The 27226-nt window shown below is 36.8% G+C and overlaps 1 protein-coding gene across 18 annotated transcripts in view; it reads right to left on the bottom strand.

Annotated features, from left to right (window-relative positions):
* MYO3B (myosin IIIB) overlaps window positions 1-27226 on the bottom strand; it is a 212665-nt gene that overhangs the window by 158617 nt on the left and 26822 nt on the right. For 16 of the 18 annotated variants that reach the window (XR_012633931.1, XR_012633932.1, XR_012633933.1 and 13 more), the window contains 6 exons: window positions 23478-23661; window positions 21852-21986; window positions 18410-18514; window positions 18048-18147; window positions 14357-14433; window positions 2486-2631 (listed from right to left, as the gene is read on the bottom strand). Coding sequence is in view for 15 of the 18 variants with exons in the window: in XM_074910360.1 (XP_074766461.1) it covers window positions 2486-2631; window positions 14357-14433; window positions 18048-18147; window positions 18410-18514; window positions 21852-21986; window positions 23478-23661 (747 nt within the window). In the remaining 3 variants the exon portion in view is untranslated. Of the gene's footprint in view, window positions 1-2485; window positions 2632-14356; window positions 14434-18047; window positions 18148-18409; window positions 18515-21851; window positions 21987-23477; window positions 23662-23870; window positions 23925-27226 lie in introns of those variants that run through there. The other 2 variants (XM_074910367.1, XM_074910373.1) reach the window with 2 other exon arrangements.

Below are 27226 nucleotides of genomic sequence, written 5' to 3'. Positions count from 1 at the left end.
GCCCGCTGTAGGGAAAGCTCAGGCAGGCAGCCTCCTATAGAAAGCAGGGGGCAACAAGTACTAGTGGTTACCAGCCCTCATCTGAGACAAGAATTCTAGCTGTGTGAATAGGCTGCCTCTCATTCACTCTACCCTAACCTAAGCTGTTTGACTGCAGGTATCAGTAGAGCAATTTTAAGACATAAAGACCCCAGTGCATAGCACATATGCCTCTGGAGATGTGACTAGTCTCAGTTAAGTAACTTGTTGAGTCCAGAGTCTCACTAAGCCAAGAACTAGGGCTGAGAGCTTTGGCTCAAATGTATGATGGACACAGAGAAAGTGTTGGGCAAGAAACTGAGAAGCAATAATGAAAAAGAAAAAAAAAAAAAAAAGCCCACACCAAAAAACCCCAAACCAGCAGGATTCCATTTTGTTTTGATTAGATCTTACAATCACATTAAGTCCTGGGGAGAGGGGAAATAGGGATTGACTGTACCTTTCCTCTTCTCACAAGGGAGCTAAGTATTACCAAATAAAGCTAGCTAGTGGCACACAAAAGGAGAGAGTTCTTCCAGTAAAACATAGCTACCCTGTAGGCTTCTTCACTACTCAATGTTATAATAGGTGACAATTTGTACTGGATAAATTCAGAGATGATACTCAAGGATACTAACTACCTAAAAATGATCAAATGGTTTAATACTTGCATTTATAACTTCAGACACAGATATTATCATGAAAGCTAAAAATTTATAAATGCCATATCCCTGAGCTCAGAGGATTCTGCACTGAACAATCTCAGAAGCTGAGCTGCAATGCTTCTATAGGTTGCTGCTTGATCACTCAACAGCCAGTGCTTGGAAGAACCACTTTCAACCTGAGAAGAGCCTCAATGCTCGTGTTAAAAATGCGTTTAAAATGTGTGAATTGCAGCACAGATGTCAGGAACTATAGTAAGACTGCTTCTAAACTGTCAAACTACCATAAGAGAGGAAGGCACTTTTTGGTCATATTTACTACTCCTCTGAATTGACTTGAAACAAGTACCAGCAGAGAAGCTCCATCTCCTATAGTCCAGGCCCTTACACCATCCAGCACTCATCACAGTCCACTTTATCTAATATGAAAGCAGCAGGGTTATAGTTCATAAAATACAAAGCAGAGGGAAATCTCTTGACTTAAAAATTTCTACCATTCCATTTAGTAAATGTACTTATTATTTAATTCATCAGATAGATCCTCCACATTTGTTTTGCTAAGTCATAAAGAGACATAATAGCAAACAGGGAAAGAGATATAGATAGTAATCAAAGCCTCTACATGCCCTATTCTACGTATCTTCCTATTGCTTGCTGTTACTTTTTCTACGACTTCTGTCCTTTTAAACTGTTTTGAGCATTGATAACATTTATAGATACTGCTTTAGTAATCTGAAGCCTCCCTTGCTGCCTTAATTGCCAGGACCTGTTTTACACTTGTGCAAAGGCAAGATGAACCAAGGCTTCAGTATGAATAAATCTGGAAAGAGTGGTGGCAGTTCATGTCTAAGCTGGGTGGAAGGAGATAAGTGTATGACACAGAACCCAGCACAACTGCATCTGCATATAAATAGACTTAATCAGAAATGCAAATTGCAATCAGAAGAAATTTTAAAAGCCTGTGATAACTGTGCAGATAACAAAAGGTCAAACACTTGTATTGCTGAAGGTTTCAAACTGTTATCAGTCAGTGACGATTCTCTCTCTATGAGCAAAATGTGAAAAAGACAAGTATATGCCAGTCTAATCAATGATGGACAAATTATTTCTATATTTCATCTATTATTATAACCATTCTGTTGTTAAACTCTATTTTACACTGTCAATCTCAACTTATTCAGGAAGACTCAACAAAATGATAACAAAATGAAACCAAAAAAAGCATGAAATAATACAGCTAATTTACATGACTATATATAGAAGGAATTTCTATCCCTTTTTCATATCCATGTATGACAATCCAAATCTTTACAATCTAACATCCTTGGGTAAATCAAAAAATAAATTATGAATACAGTTTGCTGAATCTGCCAGACTGCTTCACAGCATTGTCAAAATTGTGTGATTTTCTTCTGCAGTAAAACAAGCCTAAGACTCTAGAAAAATAACATTTTAAAATGTTATTCAACAGTTACAAATGTTGGCTTCTTCCTCTTTTGAAATGAGTGGTTTAATCAATAGTAGCTAAGTACTTTTGAAGGGAGGTACCTTGATATCATATGATTTTATATTCTAAGATAAGAATAAAATAAACACCCAAGTCTTTATCATTTCAAGGCGTTCTAAATATAAATTATTGTAGAAGTCAGGTTGAAAAAAAAGTCTAACGTTATAGCTTTTTGCTGTCTTTTCGTGTGAGGGATTCTTAGAATTTCAAGCACAAGCGTTTACTAAATATTCTTTCTCCTTTGACTAGATTGCCTTTGAACAAACCAGTGAGTGAAGAGAGCCATCTAGTGCCATACCTTGGAATCTTAAAAAGGGTTTTCACCGGATGCATGTCAAATAAAGGAGGGTCTCCATCCCCCAGTTCAATAGCTGTTATTCCCAAGGACCATACGTCACATCGAGCATCGTATGAGTAGTCATACTGTTGTTCACAAGCAATAACCTATTAGAAAAAAACAGAGAAAATAACTTTTTAACCTAATGTACAATTCACAACATCCTAATGTGACATGAAAGCACTTCTTTGAGTCATGTCTAAAATCCTATGTAGTTTTCACATCCATATCTTTGCCTATATATCCCGATTAGGAAAAACACCACAAAAACGTAACAGTAAATTAGCACTTCTCTTAGGTTTGTTTTCTTTAAAAACAATCTCCCTCTTTTTTTTCCAATACATTAATTTCCATGGGATGCTTCAAATATCGATGTGAAGAACATCACTCTACTAAGTACTGGTTTTGAAAGCATTTCTTACAAAAACCTATTACAATAGCAGAGAACCCCATATTGACGTTATTTTTATTAACTTCTATGACTATTCGTGGGGATAGACTGATCTGCACAGCTGTTTTTCAGATAAGAATATTTCATCAGTCATTTCTGTCATTTTTTTTTCAGCTTGTCTCTACTAGATTTGAGTAGTTAAAAAAAAAAAAAAATCTTAATTAACATACCATGTACCTTGTCTAAGAAAAATGGAAGTTAACAAGAATCTTTCCTTGAACATCAGAACCCTTTTACATTACAAACTTGATGCACACTTCCAGCTAACCTGCTGTTTGCATTCTAATCTTATAAGCTAAATATTCATAGAAGCTGGAAACAATTCTGCATCTAAACATGAGATTCAAACTAAAGTTTTAATTTAGCCCCTATCTTTGCAAAGGGTCAAGACAAAAATCACAGCTTCAGTGCCTTTTATTCTATCATGATTTGGAATCTTGTCTCAAGTTTGCCTTCCCAAATCTCATCAATCAGACCAATTGCTTCAAAAATCTGTCAGATCCCCACACATTGCATAATTGCTTTCCATGATTTTTCTCAGAGTTTTAAGTATTGTTACTAATTTATAGTTAAACAAACAGAACTTCTGACAGCATGTCCTAGGGTGGCTGTATCTAGGTTCTAGAAGAGAATTTATTTATTTTTTTTACTTCTGAATTCTTGTGTTCAGGCTTCAAATTGGGACAACGCTTTTCAGAGATACCAACATGCAAGTCAGTACCCCAGGTAGGTGCTGGCAGAGAGCCACTCTCAGCCTGCTCTAAGAAAACCTTTCCTAGAGAAGCTGCTGATTACAGCTTAACATCTTGGTTACTTTCTCCATAAGCTGCATCTAACAGAGGCATTGCTGCCTCTGGTAGAGATTCTTATCCAACAGGCCCACGGGACCTGTCCATCTCTTACTCTGGGACTCATGACCCCATCACACAACACTCATCATTTATTTTATCAGAAATCAGGGGTGTCAAACATACTAGTTAAAATAATACTGAAATGGTTGGGTGGGTGTGTGTGTTGTGTTTGGCAGTAAAGTTAGACATTAGTTAATTCCTTTGCTATATACTAATAGTTCAGTTCTTTTCCTAGAGCAAATCAGTCCAGAAAAATTAAGACCTTTCTTGAATTTTCTATCAATGTTTTGAGAAGTGTTGAGATCTCTCTCTTCCTCCTCAATTTTTTTATGGTTAGTATGCCAAAGAAATTTCTTTTCATACCCTACTGGCAGTGGTATTTCCCCTTTATTGCTGTAATGTCAAAGAATCTTCTGATAGAGCATTAGACCAGTGTTTCTCAACTATGACATGATAAAGCAGTCAGCAAAATCTCTGCAAACCATCTGAGAAAAACATACATACACATTCCCCTACACAGCTATCAAATAAACAGAATGGGGAAAAATAAAAGTAAGGACTGCAAAAGAATGTTCTGGGATTTTTTTCTTTAACTTGAAGAGGCAGGGTTTTGTTAGATAATGGGGTGTTTTTCAAAGTTGTCACATGAAGATCATTTTCCCATCTCCCTTCTCTTCAACAGAATATTTTAAGTGAAAGCTCTGAAATATTTCTTAGTTCTTCAAAGAGTTCATTATAGCCTTGATCTCATCCCAGAGATCCCTCTAGCTCTTGAAAAAAATGAGTTTTACTGTGCAGTAGATAGATTCTATGCAACTCAAGCATAGCACTTTAAACCACCACTCTTATTTCAGAGACCTATATGATAATTTCATTTCCTTACACCATGCTGTCCTGGTTTTGTCTGGGATAGAGTTAATTTTGTCCCTAGTAGCTAGTACTGTGTAGTGTGCAAATAATGTTGATAACACACTGATGTTTTAGTTGTTGCTAAGTAGCGCTTATTCTAAGTTAAGGATTTTTCAATTTCCCATGCTCTGCCAGCAAGCAGGTGCACAAGAAGCTGGGAGGAAGCATGGCCAGGACAGCTGATCTGAACTAGCCAAAGGGATATTCCATACCACAGAACATCATGCTCAGTATATGAACTGCGGGGGCAATGGCTGGGGTGGATCATTGCTTGGGCATTTGTCAGCAGATGGTGGACAATTGCATTGCGCATGACTTGTCTTTTTTGGGTTTTATTTCTCTCTTTTTTATTATATTCCTTTTCATTAATATTATTATATTTTATTATTGTTATTTAATTTAATTTAGGTATTAAATTGTTCTTATCTCAACCCATTTTTCTGATCTGCCTCCCCATCCCACTGGGAGGGGGGAAGAGTGAGCAAATGGCTGCATGGTACTTAGTTGCTGACTGCTGTTAAACAACAACACATGCCTTAGAGAGAAGGAAAGAAATCAAATTTGATGTAAAAACTTGTCAGAAATTTGGTCTGAAGATCCATCAGAGATACTTAAATAATTCATTCTAAAGAGCCCATACTTGGTATTGAGTTTCCTTCATTGCAGTTTTGGTTAGAGACAGAAAGGGAAGCTTGAATTTCTTGATTATTTTTGTTTCTTTATGCAGTTTCCCAAATCATCTGTACACTCAAGGACACTTCCTCAAAAAATCCCCCACCACCCATGCAAGTCAGCTTCCCAGGCCATGACTCAGAAGTTGCAAGTAGCTTATCCATATGTGACTAATTAAATGCACTGTGTTCTCTTTCCTTTTTTAACAGATGAGAAATATTTATCTGCTTGGTTAAAAAGCTGCTAGAGTCCATCTCCTGGAAGTGACTCCCTCAGAAGTTGCCTGGTTCTCATCAATGTGCCAAGTCCTTTGCAAATACTTGTATATTTGTTCTCAAACTTTCAGATGCAGAGGTATATATTTTCATTTTCAAGGGAAGGAAAAGCAGGACCTTCTCAAGGTCACACTGGACTTTGTCAGCAGTGCCACATACAAAGCAGGTCTCCCACATTCAAAGACACCACCACTTTTGCCTCTACAAGCACATCACAACTGCTCCTAACTACAGGCCAATAGCAAAACTTGCTATGTATCTCAGTCTTAGAAAGTTTAACAAGCTACACTAAAATAATATGAGCATCAGAGGGCTTTGCACTCATAATGGATGAGAAAAGAAAGTATACTGCAACTGCTGTTTTAAAAAAGAAAGTTTTTGAGCTTTTCTCACTTCACAATGTATTACCTACCAAAGAGAAAGGAACGTATAACACATCTTTGTAAGTCTTCTCTCCACAGCTAACCACTCCAGTAAATATGGTACATGGCAGTAAAATAACATGGTGAAATACTGGCACTCTAACCATGGGGAACTAAACACTATCAGATTGTCTTCCATTCTAATATCAGAGCCTGCACCAATTCTTTGAGAAAAATATTCCCCTTCATCCACATTCTCTTTGTTTACAAAAATTCAGGCAGTGGACCATGCAACCCAGTATGTTTTAGACAGCTTGATCAACCTCACAGAAAACATACAAAATGAACTGCTCTTCTGACACCAAGTATGTAGCATTTATATGACTTTAATGATCACTTTGGTTTGAAACAAGTTTTCAGTTTCTGTAGGATATATTAGAAACTTACCAATTTATGCACCACTTAGAGAAACACAAATGCCACCAATTTTAATTTTTAAAGCAAGAATCATATTTTACAGCTTTTTCCTTGATGAAGGTGCACATTGGCAATTTTTTATTTATATGCTGGCTAGCAGACAACACTTGACCTTGAAATCTGAAGAAGAAAGAGTTCTTTCAGTCATAGTTTACAAGCTAAGTCCTTGGGAATGCCCCAGTCCTGTTTTGCCTTGAAAACTATTGCAACTCCCTGCAGAGCAAAAATCTCTAAAAGCCAAGACTATAAAAGACTTATCTTTTATTATGTCCCTGTCCCTACTGGAACTCGAAGATACTAATTTTTTTGAAACATCTGTCCTTTGCGGTCAGTTCTGGAGCTGAGAGTGCCTCTCAGCACTGCTGATGCCTGCTCTGCCCAGTGAGGCCTGAAGACAGAGCCCAGAAGAAATTATCTGAAACTGAAGAAAATGCTACTTCCTTTCTCTACCTTGTTCAAAGACATCATCACATCTGTACCTATTTTATATCCAGCAAAATCCTCTCCTGCTTGTACAAGCAAAAAAGAAGAGGTAGTTTGCTTTGCTGCAAACACTATGTTCATGCCAATGCTTCAGGGGGTGACACAGTTAATCTTGAGATTTGCCAGTAAACACAATGGGAATAAGCGCCAAGTCTTTCACTTCGGCATGGACGGGTTACGTGCACACAGTGGCCCAGGTTGCCAAGGAGACAGGCTGTCACCTTTTGTATTAGTTGTAATTTCATCATGATTTCAGGTCCAGCCATACTGCAGTAGGATGGAAAGCACCTAAACACCACACAGAGAAACAGATAACGTGATGGTAGTTGCCAACACTAATCGTGCTGAGGATCACACTGGGGCAGGGTGAGGTGGAGGGGGGGGGCAGGGGGGAATTCACTGGACTGGCAAAGATGGCACATGAGCAAATCAGTGACACTAACTGGAGGGAATTTAGAGAAGCCAACAAGTGATACATCACTTCTACAGAAACCCAAAACTTCACAGAGATACACAAGATGATTCACAGCCTGAGAAGACAACTTTAAATTAAAGGATATAATTATTCTTGTCCTGAAATCAGTGCAAAGGTCTCTTTGAACTTCAGCAAGCCCTTAAGTAGATCACAGGTGGATTTAAAAGAAGGAAAACAGGTAATACACAGAACCAGCTGCTATTTGTACAGTGGTCATACTGACTTGTGGGCAGAGAGGAAGCTATACATATGTTTAGCTGAAGCAAAATACATCAAATCCTTTTAAGTTTACCTAGAATTATTGGAAGTGAAATAACTTACTTTCATTTTGCCTCAGTATATACAGTGCATATATAAAGTACAGCTGCAAGCATACACAACACCAATAATAGCAGTACAGATGTGCTACTTGGAGACAACTACTACACAATTAGAGCTGGTGACCCACCTGCAGAAAGGAGTCTAGAGTTAAAAAGGTTGATGCCCCTGAAGAAAGGCGGTGCTGTACTTAGCTGACGTAATTAAGCAGCTTATGAGGTGTGCAAGCACAATGCTGAAAAGCACTGAGTATGTAAAATGAATGTGGCACAAAATTGTTACCCTTGCTGCAAGGAGAATAAAATTGCTGGCTATGCAAGTCAAATGAAAGAAACCAGCTGAACTTCTGTGTTCCACCTGACACTATATAATGCAACTTAATTTATCTACATAGGAAATATTAAGTTCTAATTCCTATACACTGATAAAGAAAGAAGTCTTTCATGATAGCATTTAGCAGCACTGGGGACACTAAATTACCCAAACCAAAGTGATACCTATCTATCTTTATCCCTCCCTCACCTCTCTTTCCCTCTCTCCCTCCCCTCAAGCACATTCACATAATTTTATAAAAGAGCAAATTTGTGATTGAAATTGGTTCCATATTCCCCCACATCCCTTCAGAAGATTATGGCCATGTTATCAAGGTTACTGGCAAGGTTCCCCGAGGTTCTCTCCATCTGCCACGTCCTTTTCAACCCCCTCCTGCCATGCCAGCCCATGAGGAGGAAGTCAGCTCTACTGGAGGCAAAGGAGGAGGTGACAGATTCTGCCAGCCCCTGCTCTACAGGGGGAGCTCACTGGTGCTGTCCTGCTTCGAGCTCTGCCTCTGTGCCATCTCTTTTAAAGAAACCTCTGTATTCCAATTCAGCTTTCTGAATTCCATTGCTTTCTTTCTGGACTTTAAGCAACTTCAGCGTAATTCCTTACTACTATAGCTTGAGAACCACAGAAAATCAAGAAAGTGGGGAGAAAAAATAAGCAGTGCAGAAACTGTCATTTCTTTTATTTCTTTATTCAATTCCTAAAGATCTATGTTCCCCAAAAGATAACTTTGTTTAAATCATGCCAGTTGATTCTCAGAAGGTGGCATCTCAGAATCACAGGCATTTTAGTCATATGCAGGCATTTAAAGACCTCTTTTCCACATTCTGCCACTGACCTGCTGTAAGCCCTTTCACTTCTATGTAAGTCATTTCACTTCTATGACCCTCAGTTCTTCCAGTCGTTTCCTATCTATTTAGAGCAATGGTTCCCACTCTTCCCCGCCATCTCTTCCCACACTTACACTGTAGCAGTTCCTCTCTGTCATGGCCATGCCTATTTACCACATGTGCCTCAGGACCACACTCAAACCCAGTGCTGCATGTCAAGACCACAGCTAATACCACCTAAAAATAATTTCTAACACACCATAGTGTCCCACTACTTTAACCTCCTGAAAGCAGGGACATCATTTCAAAATGTATGCCAAGTTGGCAATTCCTTTACACCCTAGGCTTAATATACTATCATAAATATAGTAATGTTAAACAACAAGTGGTTGTTCAAATCACAATGTAACAAAAATCTACGTTATGAATGATTTAATGCTACCGTTCTATATCTTTACCATTTATTTGTTGCGTTTATTATTTTAATCCACTAAATGTGTGGAATTTTCAAGTATTTTACTATTAATTAATCATGATGACAGATAAACACAAATTCTGGAAAAGCAGCAGCAGTTTTCTCTATTTGCATCTGTGAAGTTTCTTCATAAGGACAATCAGTTATTTTTTGAAAATTATGTTTTTGGTCTTATCTCATTTACTGCAATTCATGAAGTATAAAATACCTCACAACTTCAGTAAGAGCTAATTCAGTAATCTGTTTTATCATTAGCTGTAAGAGAACAGCTATTACATTTTCATGGAGGATGTTATAAGGAAATATTTTCAAAATTTTCCTTATTAGACAAGGTACATAGTTCCTTATGCTTCTTTATCACAAAATATGCATACAGTTTCACTGTGCAAATGTTTTTAAATAGCTTTCAGAAAGAAAAATAAGTGTATATACATTCTTGAAATCTACATCCTATTTATACTAAGCAGTGTATTCCTATAGTTCATTATAAATTAGCATTTACAAAATTTAATGCTTAGTTGGCATTTAAAAGTGTAGCAAAAATGTGCATATCAAAAGAGCTAATTGTAGCTAATAAGGAATTGAAGTGAAGAGACCTAGAGCTGTTAACAGGATGCTGACCTTGAGTCCTCTGATGTAAGCAAAGGGCGGGCAAGTAAGATAGGCTGAAGTGTGATACAATGAGAATATATTCAGTAGTTTCAGGGGAATGTATCACTGTACTTGTTTAGAGTTTATTAAAATCAGAATCCCAGGTTAGTGATGGGGTTATCTTTTCTACGCTGCTTTTCCAACTCCGTATTTAACCACACATGAAATGTATTTACTATTAAAAGGATTTTTTGGTAACATTTTCATGTCTATAACAATGGAGAAGTAAATAAGACAAATCAGCCCTAATCTACCAAAAGGAAGATTTTTCTTTTCGACCAAATTCTAAGGCCTGAATACAGCCCTTACTGTAATAAATATTGATCTCAGTGGAAAAGGTGATCAGAGTCTTTGCAAAATTTGAATTTTCCCTTTATGTATTTTTCCACTACATTAATAAAAATTACTTTTTGGGGTGGTTTTTTTACCAGTTTGGTTGATTTAAAAAAATACAAAGGAACATTGGAAGATAATTTAAACTAGTCACTTATTTTTCTAACACTTCAGAAATTTGTTCCAATGCTCAGAAGTATTGACTTTTATCCCAGGAAGTATGCCTTGATTCAGCAGGGGGAAGGAAAAAGAGTCTGTTGTCTCTGGGGCAGTCTTACCAATCATTATTTCATCTTGGCAGGATGGTTACAAATATTCAAAATACAGAGTTGACATAGCTTTAAATAATCATGTGACATGTGAATTCCTTCTGAAATCAATAGCAAACCAGACCCAAGATTTTACCTCTGGTTAACTCACTGTTACAGAACTCATTACCTTTACAAATGTCTTAGCCTTTCCTATTGTCACATTTCAACACATAATTATTCAAAGGATCAACTGTTTTAATTATGTTCATTTTAAAACATAAGTATGCATGCACCATTGTAATTTTTTTAGCAGTTATCAGTAAAATATAAAAGCATACTCTCTGTGGTTTTAAATTACCTTCAGTATCTCTCCAGTTCTTTCCGACTTCCAAGTACCTTTTTCTATTTCTGTTCTTAAATCTAGATTTGGGCCAAAGAAAACATGTAGATTCTAGCTGAGCTTGTTTCAAGAGTCAAGTTTCCAGCTAAATCATGATAACATAATTATATTTGGCAAAAATGAAAACTGCAATTCTATTTGAACTAGATTTTGTTCAGTTCTGCACTGGAGGTTGAAAATAAGACATGTAAAGGTTTGGAACTAGAAATGTAAAGGCAGTTGAGATCAAAAGTTGCGAATCTGATTCCTCCTGCTTTTTATTTCATCATAATAGAAGCACATTTTAGGTAACGTGTTTGGCAACAGGCAGCTTTAAACATTCAACATACTTAAACTACCCTGCCTTATTTATCTTTTTTTTTTTTGCATGCCTGTATTAAGCGTTTCAGTTCTTGCATGTCTATGTTTGTAACTGTGAGACAATCCTAATTAGGTTAAACAGCAGTGATTGATTTTCAGTGAGCCTACTTTAAAGCTGCTCTCAAACTGACTCATCCTTGCCAAGTTTCCTCTGTTGCTTGCACACAGCCTAGTTTTTTCCCTGTATTTGCATTTTTCAGCAAAATTTTTGTTAATCACATGCTCTACTCACAACAAATGCTCAAGGACAAATCAAAAAGATTGTCCTGTTGGTGCTAAACAAACCTCACAGTCATCAAGGGGAAAAAAAAGCCCTCTAAGATATTCAAGTCGCTCAAAACAGTTAAGCTGCTGCTTTTCGTACTGCAGTAGGAACACTATGCTGAACAGAACACCTCACACCACCCTCAGTCACTGCTATTTTCCTAGGAACTTTTGCTATTGCAAGTACCATTGCCATATAATCCCTTTGATACATTTGAAAACTTCACCTTAAAATACAATGGTTTTCCTCATTATACAGGCCGTTCCTGATCCTGGCTGATCTACTGATTCTAGTTTCCAGCGTATTTGTCTCCTGCTTATCACCAGTTATTCCTAACTGTCAGCTTGAATAATTCTGCATCATTCTTCTCCAGGTTTTATTTTCCTGGGATTTACCCTGGAAAATGTTCCCTGTCAGCTTCATTTCACAAGGTCCATTTCTCTGAAACACTCCCATAGCCTCTCCCTCCAAGGCAAGCTTTTTCAACTCCCCTCCACACTCCCCCTTCAGATTAAATCCCTTTCTCACCCTTAGATATGACAAGGTCCCATGATTGCCTTATGCTGAGGCTCCTATGTTTCACACACAGATAATAGAAGTCTAATTTTAAAAAAAAATAAATATTCCTAGTCTTCATGCTTTCTATTTCTCTGATTAGGAACATTTCTTTCCTGTCCATTTATTTTATGGTATTTTTGGGTTTGACATAGATTCTATCCTATGTCAAAACCTTTAGGCAGCAAAATTTTGCAACTGTTAAGTGCTTTTCTAGTTCTTACTGATCTCACGACAGTCTCACAAAGAAAATACAGTTCCTAATAAGATGTTACCCAAGCAGAGTTTTTCATCTTATTGCAGTCCTAATCTTTCATCTTCCACATAAAAAGTTGGCTGCACATTTTAAAAATACCAGAAAGATCTCCCCAGAAGGTAAACTGCACCCCACACGTCGGTTGAAATAATGTCATTCATATGAACACAAAGAAAGCAACTGTAGTGACTTGAGCACGAGTGTTACACAACTTGTCACTTAAAAGCCATTTCAACAACAGCATAACGGGTATCTGAGCATCTTACAGCTGGTTTGCAGACTGGTACATGTATGAAGCCTGATCAGCATGGCTCACACAGGCATGCAAATGTGATATGAATTATTATGCTTATGGTACTGGGTTGGTTATTTTGACAAATCTTTTCAAAACAGGAAGCATTCAAAGCTACTTCTTTGCTGGTTTGATGTGCTGGCACATAACACGCCGCGGTTACACATGTGTTGTATTTTCAGGTCAAAATCTTTCAGATCAAAATCTCTGCTTATTTCTTTGGCTTTTTGCCTCAAGAATTAATATTTTCAAGCAGGATGTGAAAATAAATTCAGTGTGATTACTACCTTTAATGGCAATTATTCAAGCAAAATAGTACCTTAAAAATAACTTCTAATAATCTGAATTCAATAAAATATTTAAAAATATGTCAATTATTGTCTAGAGGAGTATTTTATAAGGGTTTCAGAATGTCTCCAACCAAGGTGATTCCATAAATAATGCTTGCACAGTGGTTTCTAAGGTATCTTGTGTCTCCTTTGTGACGTAAACTGGTTGTTATGGAGATGGTAAAATATCAACCATTCTTTGTGAGACTGTGCAAGATCAATTTTGGATCCGTTACAGCAGCTTCTTTTCTCTGCTCAGCTATTATCAGCCTTCCTTAGCAATAGAAATAGATGTATAGAAAGTATAAAATGTTTTAACACAAATGTTTCCATTATACTTTTAACTGTCTGACATACAGAAATAGACCTGTGTACATTAGTAACAGATGCAAATTCCACCACAAATTCCCCAAAATTCAAGTAAATCTAATGGCCTTCAACAGAAATGAGGCTACTACTGTCAAGAAGGTTTAACAACTTACAAATAAACAGACCACTCCCTTTTAATTCCCTATTTTTTAATTTCATAATCTATACCTTACAGAAGTATTTTTTGTTTCTTAAAGCAGGGAGGGCAAAGATTAACTTCTTTCACCCCAAATTTAGGGAAAGTACATAAAGGACTTTTGTTCAACAGGGTGTTAAAACCTTCTAGAGTTTCATGAAAAAGAAGGAAAGGGACTATATTTGGGGAGTAGTATGTAAAAATACAGTCTAAGATACTTGGCTAGGCTGCCTATAGGTTATTTTTCTACATTTTTAATCTATGCTACTTCTTGTGTCAAAGGATTCAGGTGCCCAATCAATGATTAAAGAACACATAGCTGAGTCAGGGTTTTGCAGAGTCCTATAGCAAGACAGGAATGTGGGATTTCTTCCTTCTCCTCCCAATATGTATTTAGAGGCACAGACAAGCACATCAAAACAGACAGTATGTGATTAGAAAGTCATAAAGTTTTCAAGGAGACCCTCAGTTATTTGCAGATTATCTGTACTTTTATGGAAACATTACAGAGAAGAAAATAATAAAGATTATTAGAAATCCATTTTTATATTCTAATAGTACACTTATTTTACTGTACAGGGGCCTAGGCATAAAGTAGAAACACAGCTATAGGGGAGAGAAGTAAAGACAATCTTTTCTCCTACTATGTGGAGCAACAAAGCTCCTACTATGTTTGGCAACAACATGTGTGTTGCAATGAATGGAGACAACCCAGATAGGAACGTCTGCCTACCTCAGGTGCCATCCAAAAGGGTGTTCCCACCGAGGTGTTTCTACGCAGCCGTGTGCTGGTGAGCTGGGCTGAAACACCTGCAATAAAACAGATCCAGAAAACTTGGCTTCAAATTCATTCTGTCATTTCAGTCAGTTTATTTCAAGTATCTGGAAAACAAGTCTCAGGCATAGGAGTACAGCTGCAGAATGCCTGGCCAAAATAAGTGCAGCATTTGTACCAAGTTATTTGATTAATTTCAGCTTGGTGTTTTTGTTCAGAATTGCTGAGAGATTTTTTGTGAATGACTCTCAGTTTGAAGCACTTTCATTCAAACTTAAAAATTCAATTGGCATGTAAATATCACAGACTTCTTTTTGCTATTTTCATGAGTATAAACAGGAACTATTCAAATTACAACTTGACTTTAAAACTTCTGTTTCAGAAATTTAGTTCCTGAACACTGCTGGCAAGAAAGTTGTTCACTAGAGTATTTGCAGAAGCTCCTGTTCAACAAAACATTTATGCACTTGCTTTAATCATTCCCTACTGAGAAAAACACAGAAGCTCAAGCTCACACTGCAGCTTGTATTTAGTGAGTTAAGCACATGCTTAAAACAAAGCCTGTGCTTCAGTGCTTTGCTGACTGGGGCTGGACTACTGAAGCACAGCTGAAAAAATGAAGAAAGAACTAGAGTAAGATCAAACATTAACAAATCAGAATGAACTTGCACAGCAAATCTTCTTTGCTCTGGTCAACATATAATTGAATTGTAGAATTCAGGAGCACTCCAGTAAGTTGACAAAAAACCAATATTGATTTAAAAACGTATTTCACCATAACACTGTTTAGAAACAAAACCCACAGTGGTCTGTTCCTATGGCATTACCCAGAGACAAAAATGTGCAGAAACACATAAATGCACATTGCCTGATGTCAATAAATAAGAAATTTCGACTCATAATTCATAAGTTAAATAATTTGATTGCTGGCTCAAAAATTCAATTCTGTATTTATTTTTCACCTTTCAGTGTGATTGCAAGTCTTTGGTGATTTCCTGAGTACTGTTGTGAAAGTTAATGGCTAGGACCTACAGCGAGCCTCTGTGCATTTAACTCTGATCTCTCTTCAGGTAGCTTAATTTGTAGCTGTTATCTACCACCACTCCAAAACTATGCAGAATATCAAATTGCTGAGAGAGGGAGACAGTGTGAGAGAGTGAACAAACATGAGAATAAATGAATAAATTGCAGACATTTTGGGTTGACTTATACCGTGATCAACATTTATTCAAATATATCATGCTGTTGAGAGCAGTTGAGGGAAGAAATGTGTGTTACATTGGAAAAGCAAGTTGTAAAGTCATGCAATAAAGGAAAAAAAAAAGCCTCATTAAGGATATCTGTGTAATCCTCTCTGTGACCTAATATCCATATATACAGCCCTGAATATGAAGTAACTGTTTTTCTTCAGGATTCTGTCTCATTCTGTGGACAGAATGGATAGCATTCACCAAATAGGTAGTCATTTAATATCTTTTTTATCCCCATCGACTTGAGTTCGTTACTTATTTAGTATTGCCAGTCCTATTCTAAATTTAAAATTACTCTTTTCCTTTTGACGTTTCCTTCCCTCCTCATCAAACAATAAATCTCCTTAACATTCCTGCAAAATAGGAAAGGATTATTAGTTCCAGGGATTAACCTAAAAATATCCAAAGAATCCACTGTTTTTGGGTACTTAATCTGAGATCTTTCAATTTTCAAGCACTCCACATGCCTCAAGTAGAGCTGTAATAGATCTCAGCTGCAGTTCAAGAATACATAGTCTTCTGCAAAGGAGGACAAGATGTTTCAAACTGCCTTTCAGGAAAAAGAGGAACAGAGTGGCCACTTCTAAAAAGTTTGATGCAAGTGAACTGCCAGCGTCACAGAGAAATACCAGCAGAAACAAGAGTAGTACCTAATTTGATGCTATTCAACTGTCTGAACTGCAAGTCCCTTCTCTTCCTGAACTTGCATTTTTCACTATATATCTTCCACTTTCTGCAACAAGTGAGACAAACAGTTCTGCAAAGAGTATCACCTGTGACACAGTCCTAATTTGTTCCCAGAGTTCCTCCTGTGACTACAGCAGTGGGCTAGAGGGGAAAAATAGCAGCTTAATGAAAGCTTGCTGCCTGATGCTTCTTTAGTCGGGAAGCCCACAGATACGGGGGCATTTCTTGGCATTTCCTTACCACCGAGTGTTAGGAAACACTGGAGATTTAACTCATGGCTTTTTCTGAGGTAGTCATATTTGTTGTAATTTTCTAGTGTTACTGTTGTAACTTTACAAGTACAAAAAAAATCCCTAAAACCTAAATGTGGAATCAGAGAGACCCATGGGATATCAGAAAGGTTGGGATTCTCAGTTTCCCTGAATGTGCCACTTGGGAGTTGCAGCATCCTGATCTGCCTTTGGAAGCCAGAGCTCAAAGCTAAGCTTCTACTGCAGCTAAGGCCTTGGATATATCTGATAAAAACATTTTGCTTTGAGGAGAAAAGCCAACTTTTCCCAGAAAGGAGTAGTTACAAAGACCATACTGCCAAAATTCCCCCAAATGAGAAGAGATCTTCCTCCTTAGTACTAGGTCAAGGACCCCAAGTTTTTCTTCAGGCCATATGTTTCTCCCAGCACTATTTTAGTTGTTGCCTTTACCATTCAACATAATGAACTGCTGTCCCTAGAAGATACTAAAGTCTCCTGTTTCCTGACTTATTTAGCATCCTCAACAGATTTTTATGTTAAATTTATAATACTATGACATCAATATTAAATTCTCTTTCCACTGCATAAATTTAATATTTTGGGAATTTTTTTTAATTATTTGCAGAATTTTTTTGGCATGCCATTTTACACTACTCTCATTTTGTGAAGTTTTTTTTACCTTCATGCACTCCTAAACAAACATCTGTTATTCACACAACACTATTCTCAATTATTACCTTATGCATTTTATAGTTTCATTAATAAATCATATTACTAATAATTTGTTTCTGTTACCTTTAATAAAATTGTCCATTCCATTGCATACATATCTGAGGGACCAGAGCATTTCCTTGTTTTTCTAAGTGCATGTTTAATGGGAAAAATGCTGAACTAAGTTAAAATCTATTGCCAAGACCCTTTCTATCTACCTCTCTCTCTCCTGTTTCTTATGACGTATCCAGACTGGCGATGCTCAAATTTAACAGCAATAATCACAAATTAAATGGATGTTGGGTTTTGGACCCAAGGGACCATTTTACCTTCTGCTCAGAGGGAAAAAATATGCTTAAGGCTAGCAAAAGCCATTTCAGATAGAAGAATGTTTCCTTTTCATATGCAAAAGACAGAATATCTAAATTTAAATTAGGAGGACAACTGCCCTGAAACTGACATTCCTTGTGAAATGCAAAAGAGCTTTGCAAATAAAATGGCAACTTCAGAACTGTTTTTAATTATTAAATTATTATGTTTAAGCTTTTAAGTTAGAAGTCTATTACTGGTTTTAGTTAGAATTTTTATTCTTGTTGGATCAGGTTCGTTCTCCATTTTTTCTTAAAATAATTCTGTGTTTCCTTCTGAAAAAGTGTCTCACTATGCCATTCTGCCTTCCCAGGGGAAAGTAAACAGATGCCTTTGACTAAACTGCATGTATCAGGAAAACAAATGGGAAGTGGTCATTACCAAAGTCAACGAGCTTGACTCCACCTTCTGTTGTCAGGAGAATGTTGTTCCCTTTCACATCACGATGAATGATCCGGTTATTGTGTAAATGCTGAAGGCCCTATATACCAGCAGTAACAAAAATAAGTTTACTCCCTTATTTAAAAACAATTACCCTACTATTAGGGAATGTAATGAAGACAATCTGCACATACTCTATAGAAACATCTGTCCACCGGATTACATGCTTGATACAACCCCTGCTGCTATAATAGCCCACATAATATTGTCAACATTACCATACATTATAAATGGAAAATGTATGTATGAGATGGGTAAATTGCACCCTCTGCTGTCGTTACAAGCCCAATGAACATCCTTACCAAGAGAGCACCACATAAGATGTATGAGATTATAGCTTCATCCAACCGTTGGCCACACTTCAGCAGGCCTTTGACAAGCTCTGTGACAGAACCTCCATTGCACAGCTGTGAAGGGGGGAGTTGCAAGGGGGGAAAAAAGCAAGACAAGTCCTCAGTTACCGAATATACTTGTTTAGGCTCTGAACACCTACTGTGCAAAACCACACTACAACACACAGCTGGAAACAACTAGATTTTTACCTTGCAATTATTTATGTTGTCAAACCACCTTAGGACATATTTTATTAGCAATGCTAATAATAAATCACAGCAGTCTGAGTGGGGAGAGGGAAGTGAAAAACAAAGATTATAAAGTATCATTTGTAAAATGTAACTAAAAATCAAAATATGATGAACAGGACTGTATTTTGTTGTTAAAAGAGGATTTATAAGTCCAGTTTACATTATTTGAGTATTTGCACAATAATACGTGCATTGCCTTTTTGAAAAACTGCTTTTGTGCAAGGAAAAGGCTAGACAGAAAAGACTGATGCTCTTGATAACTGGGAGGCAACAAATTACAGTCATTTTAAACTTTCACTCCATCAATGCTCCTGCTGGCAGGCAATATAAAGTAGACAGAAGTCATATCTCTATACTCAGATTTGATGGCATGTGCTGCCAACAACTGAGATGAAACATTCTGATCCAGAAAAGCAGCTTCTTGCAAGCATTTCCCACTAATGTGCTGCCATACATCAAAAGAGCAAGAGAAAAAGTAAAATTAGAATCTTTGTAAAAACATTTTCATCCACACCATTAGTTTACTGTCCATGCCCTTCTAAACAGCTATTTGCCTCCGTCCTTTCTCCTCATTCTCTGTCCTTTTCTTAAATATACAAAACTGTTCAACAAAAAAAATAATGGGAGAACTGATTGCCTTCCTTTCATTGAATTTTTCTCCTCTAGACCTGTTTTTGTAGCAGGCACCATTATCGTCCTTTGTGCCATACAGAAATCTCATGCACTTCAACACAAGTTCATTTTACATTATCAGTGTTAACTTGAAAATAAGGAGAATGGCATGAAAACAGATGTTCTACAAACTCTCAAGTTTTGCAGCTCTCAAATAGCTTTTGAGTTGTGGATCAGTTCAATAACTAATTTCTATGATATGTTGATATTTTTCTTCATTTATTAATAAATTCCCCTTGCATCAAAAAATTTCACTAGACTAAAAGTTTTGTGGAAAGGACGAGATCACATGATAAAACATCCTTTATGTAAATAAGATCCTGAAGCAAAATTTCATCACTGAAAACATTGATGAGTTCTGCAGGAATTTTACTTTTCTTTTTAATTAATTAATAGGGATTTTTTTAAAAAAAATCAATAAGGTGGGAGCATTCAGCTCAATATCAATCATCAAATGTATTTACAGGAGAACTTCAACATCTCAGGAAAGAAACTGCATGTTTTTCTTTCCATGTTTAACCATTTGCTGACAAGACATTACGTCAAAGATTTTTATTTATTGCTTTCATTGTGCTAAATGTTCTGTTGAGACAGGCTGTACTAAACTTATCTCTACCCTGGAAATAAAATATAGAAAAGTATGCCCTCATTTCAAAAAACACCCAAGCTGGTTGTGAATGAAAAATGATACAGACTGACAGATGTTTGGTAGCATATGTTAAATGAATGACTGACTCTGAAAATAAATATATCCCACAAACACTACTGCTGATGTCAGTTACACTGTTCTTGACAGTCAGCAAAGATCTAGGGCAAAATGAACTTGTAAACTTCATTACCACTTTATAGCTAATGGTAATACCTTAAAAAGTGGACACTTAGATGGAAAAGTAGGGAAGCTTGCTTTACAGTTGTCTGTGCTACACCTATCCAAGAATTGCATTGTCATAAAAATATATATGGTGTCCGCTTTTTGTTACCCTTCCTCATCCTAGACATATATCAAAGTGAGGTGCTGCTTGTAGTGAGTAAACACGGCAAAATTGTGCCTAAAGGAAAAAAAAAATTTCCACCTTTTTGTTACAAATTTTGGAAGTCACACATCCAACGAACATATTTCAAAGACTCAGTGATCAAAGTCTGCATACTTTGTATATTCCCTTTTACTGAAAAAGTGTCATTAATTTATAATATAAAAAGTAATTGCTATAGATACATAAATTTGCATGTAAATTCCAAGGCAAGAAAAAGTTTGCCTTGTCTAGTAAATTTATCTGTATAAGGAAAACACATATTTTAAAATGTCGTATTTCTTTAAAACTTTGAGCAATGTGCACCAAAAAACACCTGAAATGAACATACTTAATTGATAAGGTCTGTAGAAACACCTAACACTCTCAAATTCTACATTCAATTTTCTTACATAGAATATGTCACAATTTTGCTTTACAAAATTTTGCTATATGGAATACCACATGTGATGCATCTTTCAGATATGCATATATTAAAAAAAGAAAACACGTGGGAAACCAAGCCCAAACTCAACACAAAGACAGCAGGCAGGTTTTCTACTGTAATAGAAAACACCATCAAAAGATAAATACTAAAGCCACTTTTTTTGACAGTTACTGAAATTTAAGATGAAGCACAGCCAAAGGTTTTTATTGAAGCTCCATAATTCTGCAGTACACAGAAGTTAGACGTATTGCTGGGATTCCACAACTTAAGGTGGAAATAAAGATTCCCTATCCTAATTTAATTCACCATTCAAGAACAGGGAATGGAATTTCTAAAATTACTCCTAATTTAAAAGTTAATGCTTTCACCCGTCTAGAGAGAAATGTTTGAATGGTCTGTTACTGCCCATCAGTCTGTTCAAATCTCTGTATCACTTAAGCCTAGAAAATGTCTAGAAGAAATTATCATCTTGCAACAATCTTCGGCAGTCTTTTAACTGGCAACAAGACCACCAAAATACATTTTTCATTGCAAGAATACTGATTGCCACTGAACAAGAAGAGTTAATAGAAGGCATTTCTGTTGCTAGGTTTTCAACAACAACCAGCCTCTAGTTTTAAATTACCATAAAATATATTTCCCAATACATTGTCTCTGTCCACTTTTGCAATAGGCAGCATGATTGTTAACTGTCCTCCATGTTACTGCTTCATCATCTTGTCCATTCCCCTTAAGTGCTTGAGCTTTCCAAAAGTTTAGAGAAATGTTTTTTCTAATGTATCCTCCAACATGAAAAAAAAAAAAATCAAGCTGTTTTTAGGCAAACCATTCTTACCAAAAAGATCTGCTTGCTTTGGAGGCAGTCTGGATGTGATTTTCAACAGTAGGCTACTACACATCATCTATCACCAGTCCTTTGATTAACAGTGATTAATCAGAGAATCACAAAAGTCTGTGACTCTTCTAGCAATAAACCCCCCCCCCCCCAATATTTGCTAGTTAAGATGCAATGTTATCAAAATGTTTTTACCTCAAGTACTAGCCAGAGCTGTCCTCCCACATATTGATCTGCTTTGTAAAACATCCCATAAAATCTAACAACATTAGGATGATTGGGAAGAAACCGCAAAATATTATATTCTGCTTCAATTTCTTCATCTACATCCTAAATAAAAAACACAAACATAGAGAACATATAAACACAGTAAGTTCATAGGAAACAAAATCAACGTCTCACAGATAAAAATAGCTATTTTTTATTTAGTTTGCACATTTAAATGGTTTTACTTTAATGCAGGTGAAAGTACTCACACAACACTGTAAATTTAATCCACACCAAATTATGCCACTTCTGCTTTTTTTTTACATACAGAAATGTGAACTGTGTAAAGCAAGCAGTTGCTCTTCAAGGATTGCAAGGATAAGCATAATATACTTAACCAGAAGAGAAAAAACGATACTTTGCTCAGTTGTCTAAATAAGAAATTTACATGCATATTATTTTCTAACCTGTTTTTAAACATGCGTATTTTAAATGTGTAGCTAACTGTAAAAATATGAACCTTTGATTCAGTCTTTTTTCTATGGTCATCAGACAGGACCCAAACAGAGAACAATTTCACAAAACCTCAAAGGGGACCTCAATAGAAACAAAGACATTCTTATGAGGAAAAGACATACATTGGAAACAAAGAGACAAACCAAAACCCATGAAATAAGCAAATATTACTAAATATTTGTTAATGAAAGACAATTACATAATACTGTTTAATATCAGCACACAGGCCACCACTCAGAACAGTACCTAGGCACTGAATCTTTCCCTGTTTCTGCACAGACTGTAACTATTAGAACATAAGCTCTTACATGCATTTTCCTTTTTTTTTTGTTTCTGCATTTTGCTAAAAAGGATATAATCTTATTTATTACCTTCTTCATATTTATACAAGAAAACACCAAGATGAATTTCAGCAGTGATAGATGACAGAAGCATAACTTTTTTTAGTAAGTATTTTAGCCCAGCTGTCATGATTAAACTCCAGCTTGATCCAACCTGAGCAGCTGTCAATTAAATCTTCTATTGAAAACAAGGGCCTTGGTTCCCAAGGGAAGCTAGGCATTTAATACCCACTAAAACTGGAGTTGGCACAGAACCACCTCTGAGAATTTGGGCTGTGCTGTTCTTCTGGTTTTATCTTAACTATTGCCTCACAGTATTACCCACTTATAAAAGGTAACTATAAAATATCCTAAAGTTCACAGTACTTCTGTGATGAGAAACGTAATTGTTTTAGGGAGTACACACAATAAAATAAGAACATTAAGTTTAACAACATCTTGTATTTTCCCTGCTATGGCAGCCCCCCTAAGAGGAATGCCATTTCCATGCTCCAAGCAGAGACACCTAATTTGTACCAGAAGAATTACATAAACCTAAAAAAGAAACTAGGTAAATGCTGTCTTCAAATAACGTACAAGATGATGAAATTTTAAGTTGCAGCTTTCAGGTGCTGGTACCAAACTCCTTCTGTCAATGCATTTTGCAAAATGACTCCCTTCAGGACGCTTCTGATATCTTACACATTTGATTTACCTTTCAACTCTGAGAATTCTTTTAAATTAACAATGAAGGTACAGTTTAGTATTTTTTACTTACACTGATAGGATCCAGAATCTTTACTGCTGCCAGACTCCCATCTTTCTTATTGGCGACCTTATAGACTTTACCATAAGTGCCTTTTCCAATGGTCTCTATAATTTCCCAGGTATCTGACGGATCAGCTAATGATTCTAGTCCAATCATACTGGAATTATATTGAAACAATCCATACAATGGCTTCCTGGAAAACAAAGCAGACACACATACAGTGGGAAGCCCTAAATAACTTTGTACTAAAGAAGGCATGTGATAACAATGAAATCAAATATTATCCTAATATTTAGAAGAGAATAAATACAGACAGAATTATAACTGATTGTGATACAGACAGAAAGATAAGATCACTAAATGAAGGAATGGAAAGAAAACTCTGAAGACCTCTTTACTTACTTTGCTGTATGTATTGCTTCAAACATTGCCCCATACACTGCATCATTCTGAACAGATTTTAACAAGTTCTGACAAAATCTGATCCCTCCCTCTACTGCATGCTCGTTTAATGGACACTTTACACAATTGGTTTAACATGGCTCATGATGCATGGCCCTATTTCTCATGCATTAAAAAGCCATGTCATACTTATATTTTTGTCTAATGCCCCCTAGATAATTGCCAGACAGGCATTCAGCAGGTGTAACACTTCATCATATCCGCCATATCTACAACAGGGCTACATATAACTAGTTTAATAGAAGTTAAGAATGGGCTGGCTGTTATCATAAAACACAAATTAACTTGGTAATAGGCAACAGGTACACCACTGGGGTGACATTCATCACTGGAGATGTTCTCAACAATTGCACTTGCCTCTAGCTCTATATTTCAGTCAGCTGAAATTATGGTCAGCTACACTGGCTGACTACATCTCCACCTTCAGGAGATCTCCTGGTCAGGGGAGTTGTTTCCCCAAACACTCCTGAGTGATGTATGGATCACTGCAGCCTATGTTAAAGGCTCTTTCCCACCCTTGAAATTACACAGATAGCAAGTTATGGCGATTAGGAAAATGCCAATACCATTTTAGGATTTTATTTCAACTAGTGAGAACCTAGATCTTGTCCCTGAACTGGAATTAGAGAAAGGAAGGATGAAGTTTAAGATGAGATTAACTAAACCTTCTTGTATAATTCATCATTAGGGAAGCTGACTGGTTCATGGTTTCTCTAAGAAAAAATATTATTTGCCCATTTGTTGGCTGTCATTTGGTAGACCACTTCAGCTATCTGTACATTTAACTAGGAGCTGTAAAGTCTGAGATCCATAAACAAGCCAAAGCAGAAAAATAAGAAAATTATCTTGACAAAAGCAACTGAAGACTGACTGCAAAAGCTCTTGATTTTTGGAGATGGATCAACTAGCACCTCAAAAAAACACTTCAATTTTAAGGTTTGAGCCATTTCTTTCTAAGAATGTCTGATATCTGCAAACCTGCTTGAAATAATTTTAAAAACTTGCTGTCCTATTTACCTCTTCACTATTTCCAGCCTTAGTGACAACGATTTGGCATGAGCAATTTAGTCAGAAAGAAACAGGAGCCAGGCTGGGGAAACTGATAAAATAATACGGAATGAAGTAGCAGCTCTTCAATCTAATTAAAGAAATAATTGTGACTTCTGTTCATGATAGAGAAGAAAGTAAGCTGTATGCAAATTCACATGCAGTGCAGGTCTGTATAGCAATATGCAAAATGAAAGCATATATGTAAACTCATTTGCATGCTTTGTTCCTTTCCAGAAAATATTTTTAAATTAATTTAGATCCTAAGACAAAACGTTTACATGTTGTTAAAGTAATTTACCATATAGCAGGCACAAAAAATGGCTGTTGCCAAAGTCAGGTTAGAAGTATAACGGTTTTTTAAACAATGGCAGGCACATTTAGAAAAAAACTCTATTTCCCTCCTTGGTTAAAACTGTATTTGCACCAAAGATGGTGCCAAATACTATAGCAAATTGCTTTTGTCTCTTGACCAGAAAAATGCAAAGGAAGAAAAAGAAGAGAAGGGTGAGGGGAAAAAAAAAAAAAAAAAGCTAGAGTCAATGTCATTTATCTGTGGTTGTGGGTCAATAATCTAAGTTATTAGTACAGTTTCTCACTACCTGGATCCAATATAGCACACCAGAAGCAAATAACAATATTCTGAACACATACAGTTAGCACCTCAACGGGGAAGCAGGTCAGGTGAAATATTTCTCTGAAATCAGTGAACAGACTGTACTACATGCATTGAAGACTGCAGCCACATGATAGCTCCCGATAAGCCAACCTTATGAGCAAGGTTTGCTTGTAGGGTTGGGTGTGGTGTTGAATACAAACATAAATTGGAACAGTTGCATCTCAGATTAAAAAAACCAAACAGATTGAACATCTGTGATTTTAATGCTTTGGGAGAAATGCTACAGACGTTCCTGTGCAAAGAAACAGAGAAGAATAGACTGCAAACAGCTTTGATGCAACCTTACAAAAAAAAAAACAAAACCAAAACAAAAACCACTGATATTTATTTCACTGTCCCTATAACAACTTCCCTATCACACAAATTGTCCAGAAAATGATGCATGGCACTCATTGTACCAATGTAATATTTATTATGATGCCTCCTTCCAAGCAGCTGTTGTAGATAAATATGCTTTTTCTGAAAACAAACCAAAACAATCTAGTGTCATTGCCTGCTTTTGTTCTGATTAATAATTAATCCTTTGGTATCTCCAAATTTACAAAATACATTAACATTTCTTTATACCAGAAGACAATGTTCACAGAATAAAATCTAACACAAAATTGTTACAGATGGAGTCCTGGTGGAGGACTGAAGAAAAATTTTAGTGAGCACTTCTATGCATTGTGATAACAAGGCAGCATTTACAGGCAGCATTCCATTACATGAAATCAGATTTGCCATACATACCATAAACATCTTCAGCTTAAACTAAAACAGCCTCTTCTTGAATTCAAGCAGTACATATCCAAATGAGGTTCTACAGCTACCATCAGTGAAAGTGGCCATTGCACACAACATAGTAACTCTTATGACATTCCCATGATAGATGTGGATGTTTTACATCACAAAAGAGCAAAAGAACAGTATGTATTATGGACACTATCTTCTAATAGCTATTATCTTCAATATTGTAAAATCTGGATTTCTTTTTAAGAAAACCCACAAAGTCATAGAACCATAGACTGGTTTGGGTTGGAAGAGACCTTCAAGATCACCTAGTTCCAACCCCCTGCCCTGGGCAGGGACACCTTCCACTAGCCCAGGTTGCTCAAAGCCCCGTCCAACCTGGCCTTGAACACTGCCAGGGAGGGGGCAGCCACAGCTGCTCTGGGCAACCCGTGCCAGGGCCTCACCACCCCCATAGTGAAGAATTTCTTCCTTATATCTCATCTAAATCTACCCTCTTTTAGTTTAAAACCATTACCCCTCATCATATCACTACACTTCCTGATAGAGAGTCCCTCCCCATCTTTCCTGTAGCCCCCTTTAAGTACTGGAAGGTCGCTATAAGGTCTCCCTGGAGCCTTCTCTTCTCCAGGCTGAACACCCACAACTCTCTCAGCCTGTCCTCACAGGGGAGGTGCTCCAGCCTCTGATCATCTTCATGTCCCTCCTCTGGACCCACTTGAGCAGGTTCACATCCTTCTTATGTGGCCCCAGAGCTCCAGGTGGTGTCTCATGAGAGTGGAGTAGAAGGGGAGAATCCTCTCTCTCGACCTGCTGGCCACACTTCTCTTGATGCAGC

The sequence above is a fragment of the Athene noctua genome, chromosome 7, assembly GCF_965140245.1.
Source record: "Athene noctua chromosome 7, bAthNoc1.hap1.1, whole genome shotgun sequence".
Lineage (NCBI taxonomy): Eukaryota > Metazoa > Chordata > Aves > Strigiformes > Strigidae > Athene > Athene noctua.
This window is presented reverse-complemented; position numbering and strand designations above follow the sequence as displayed.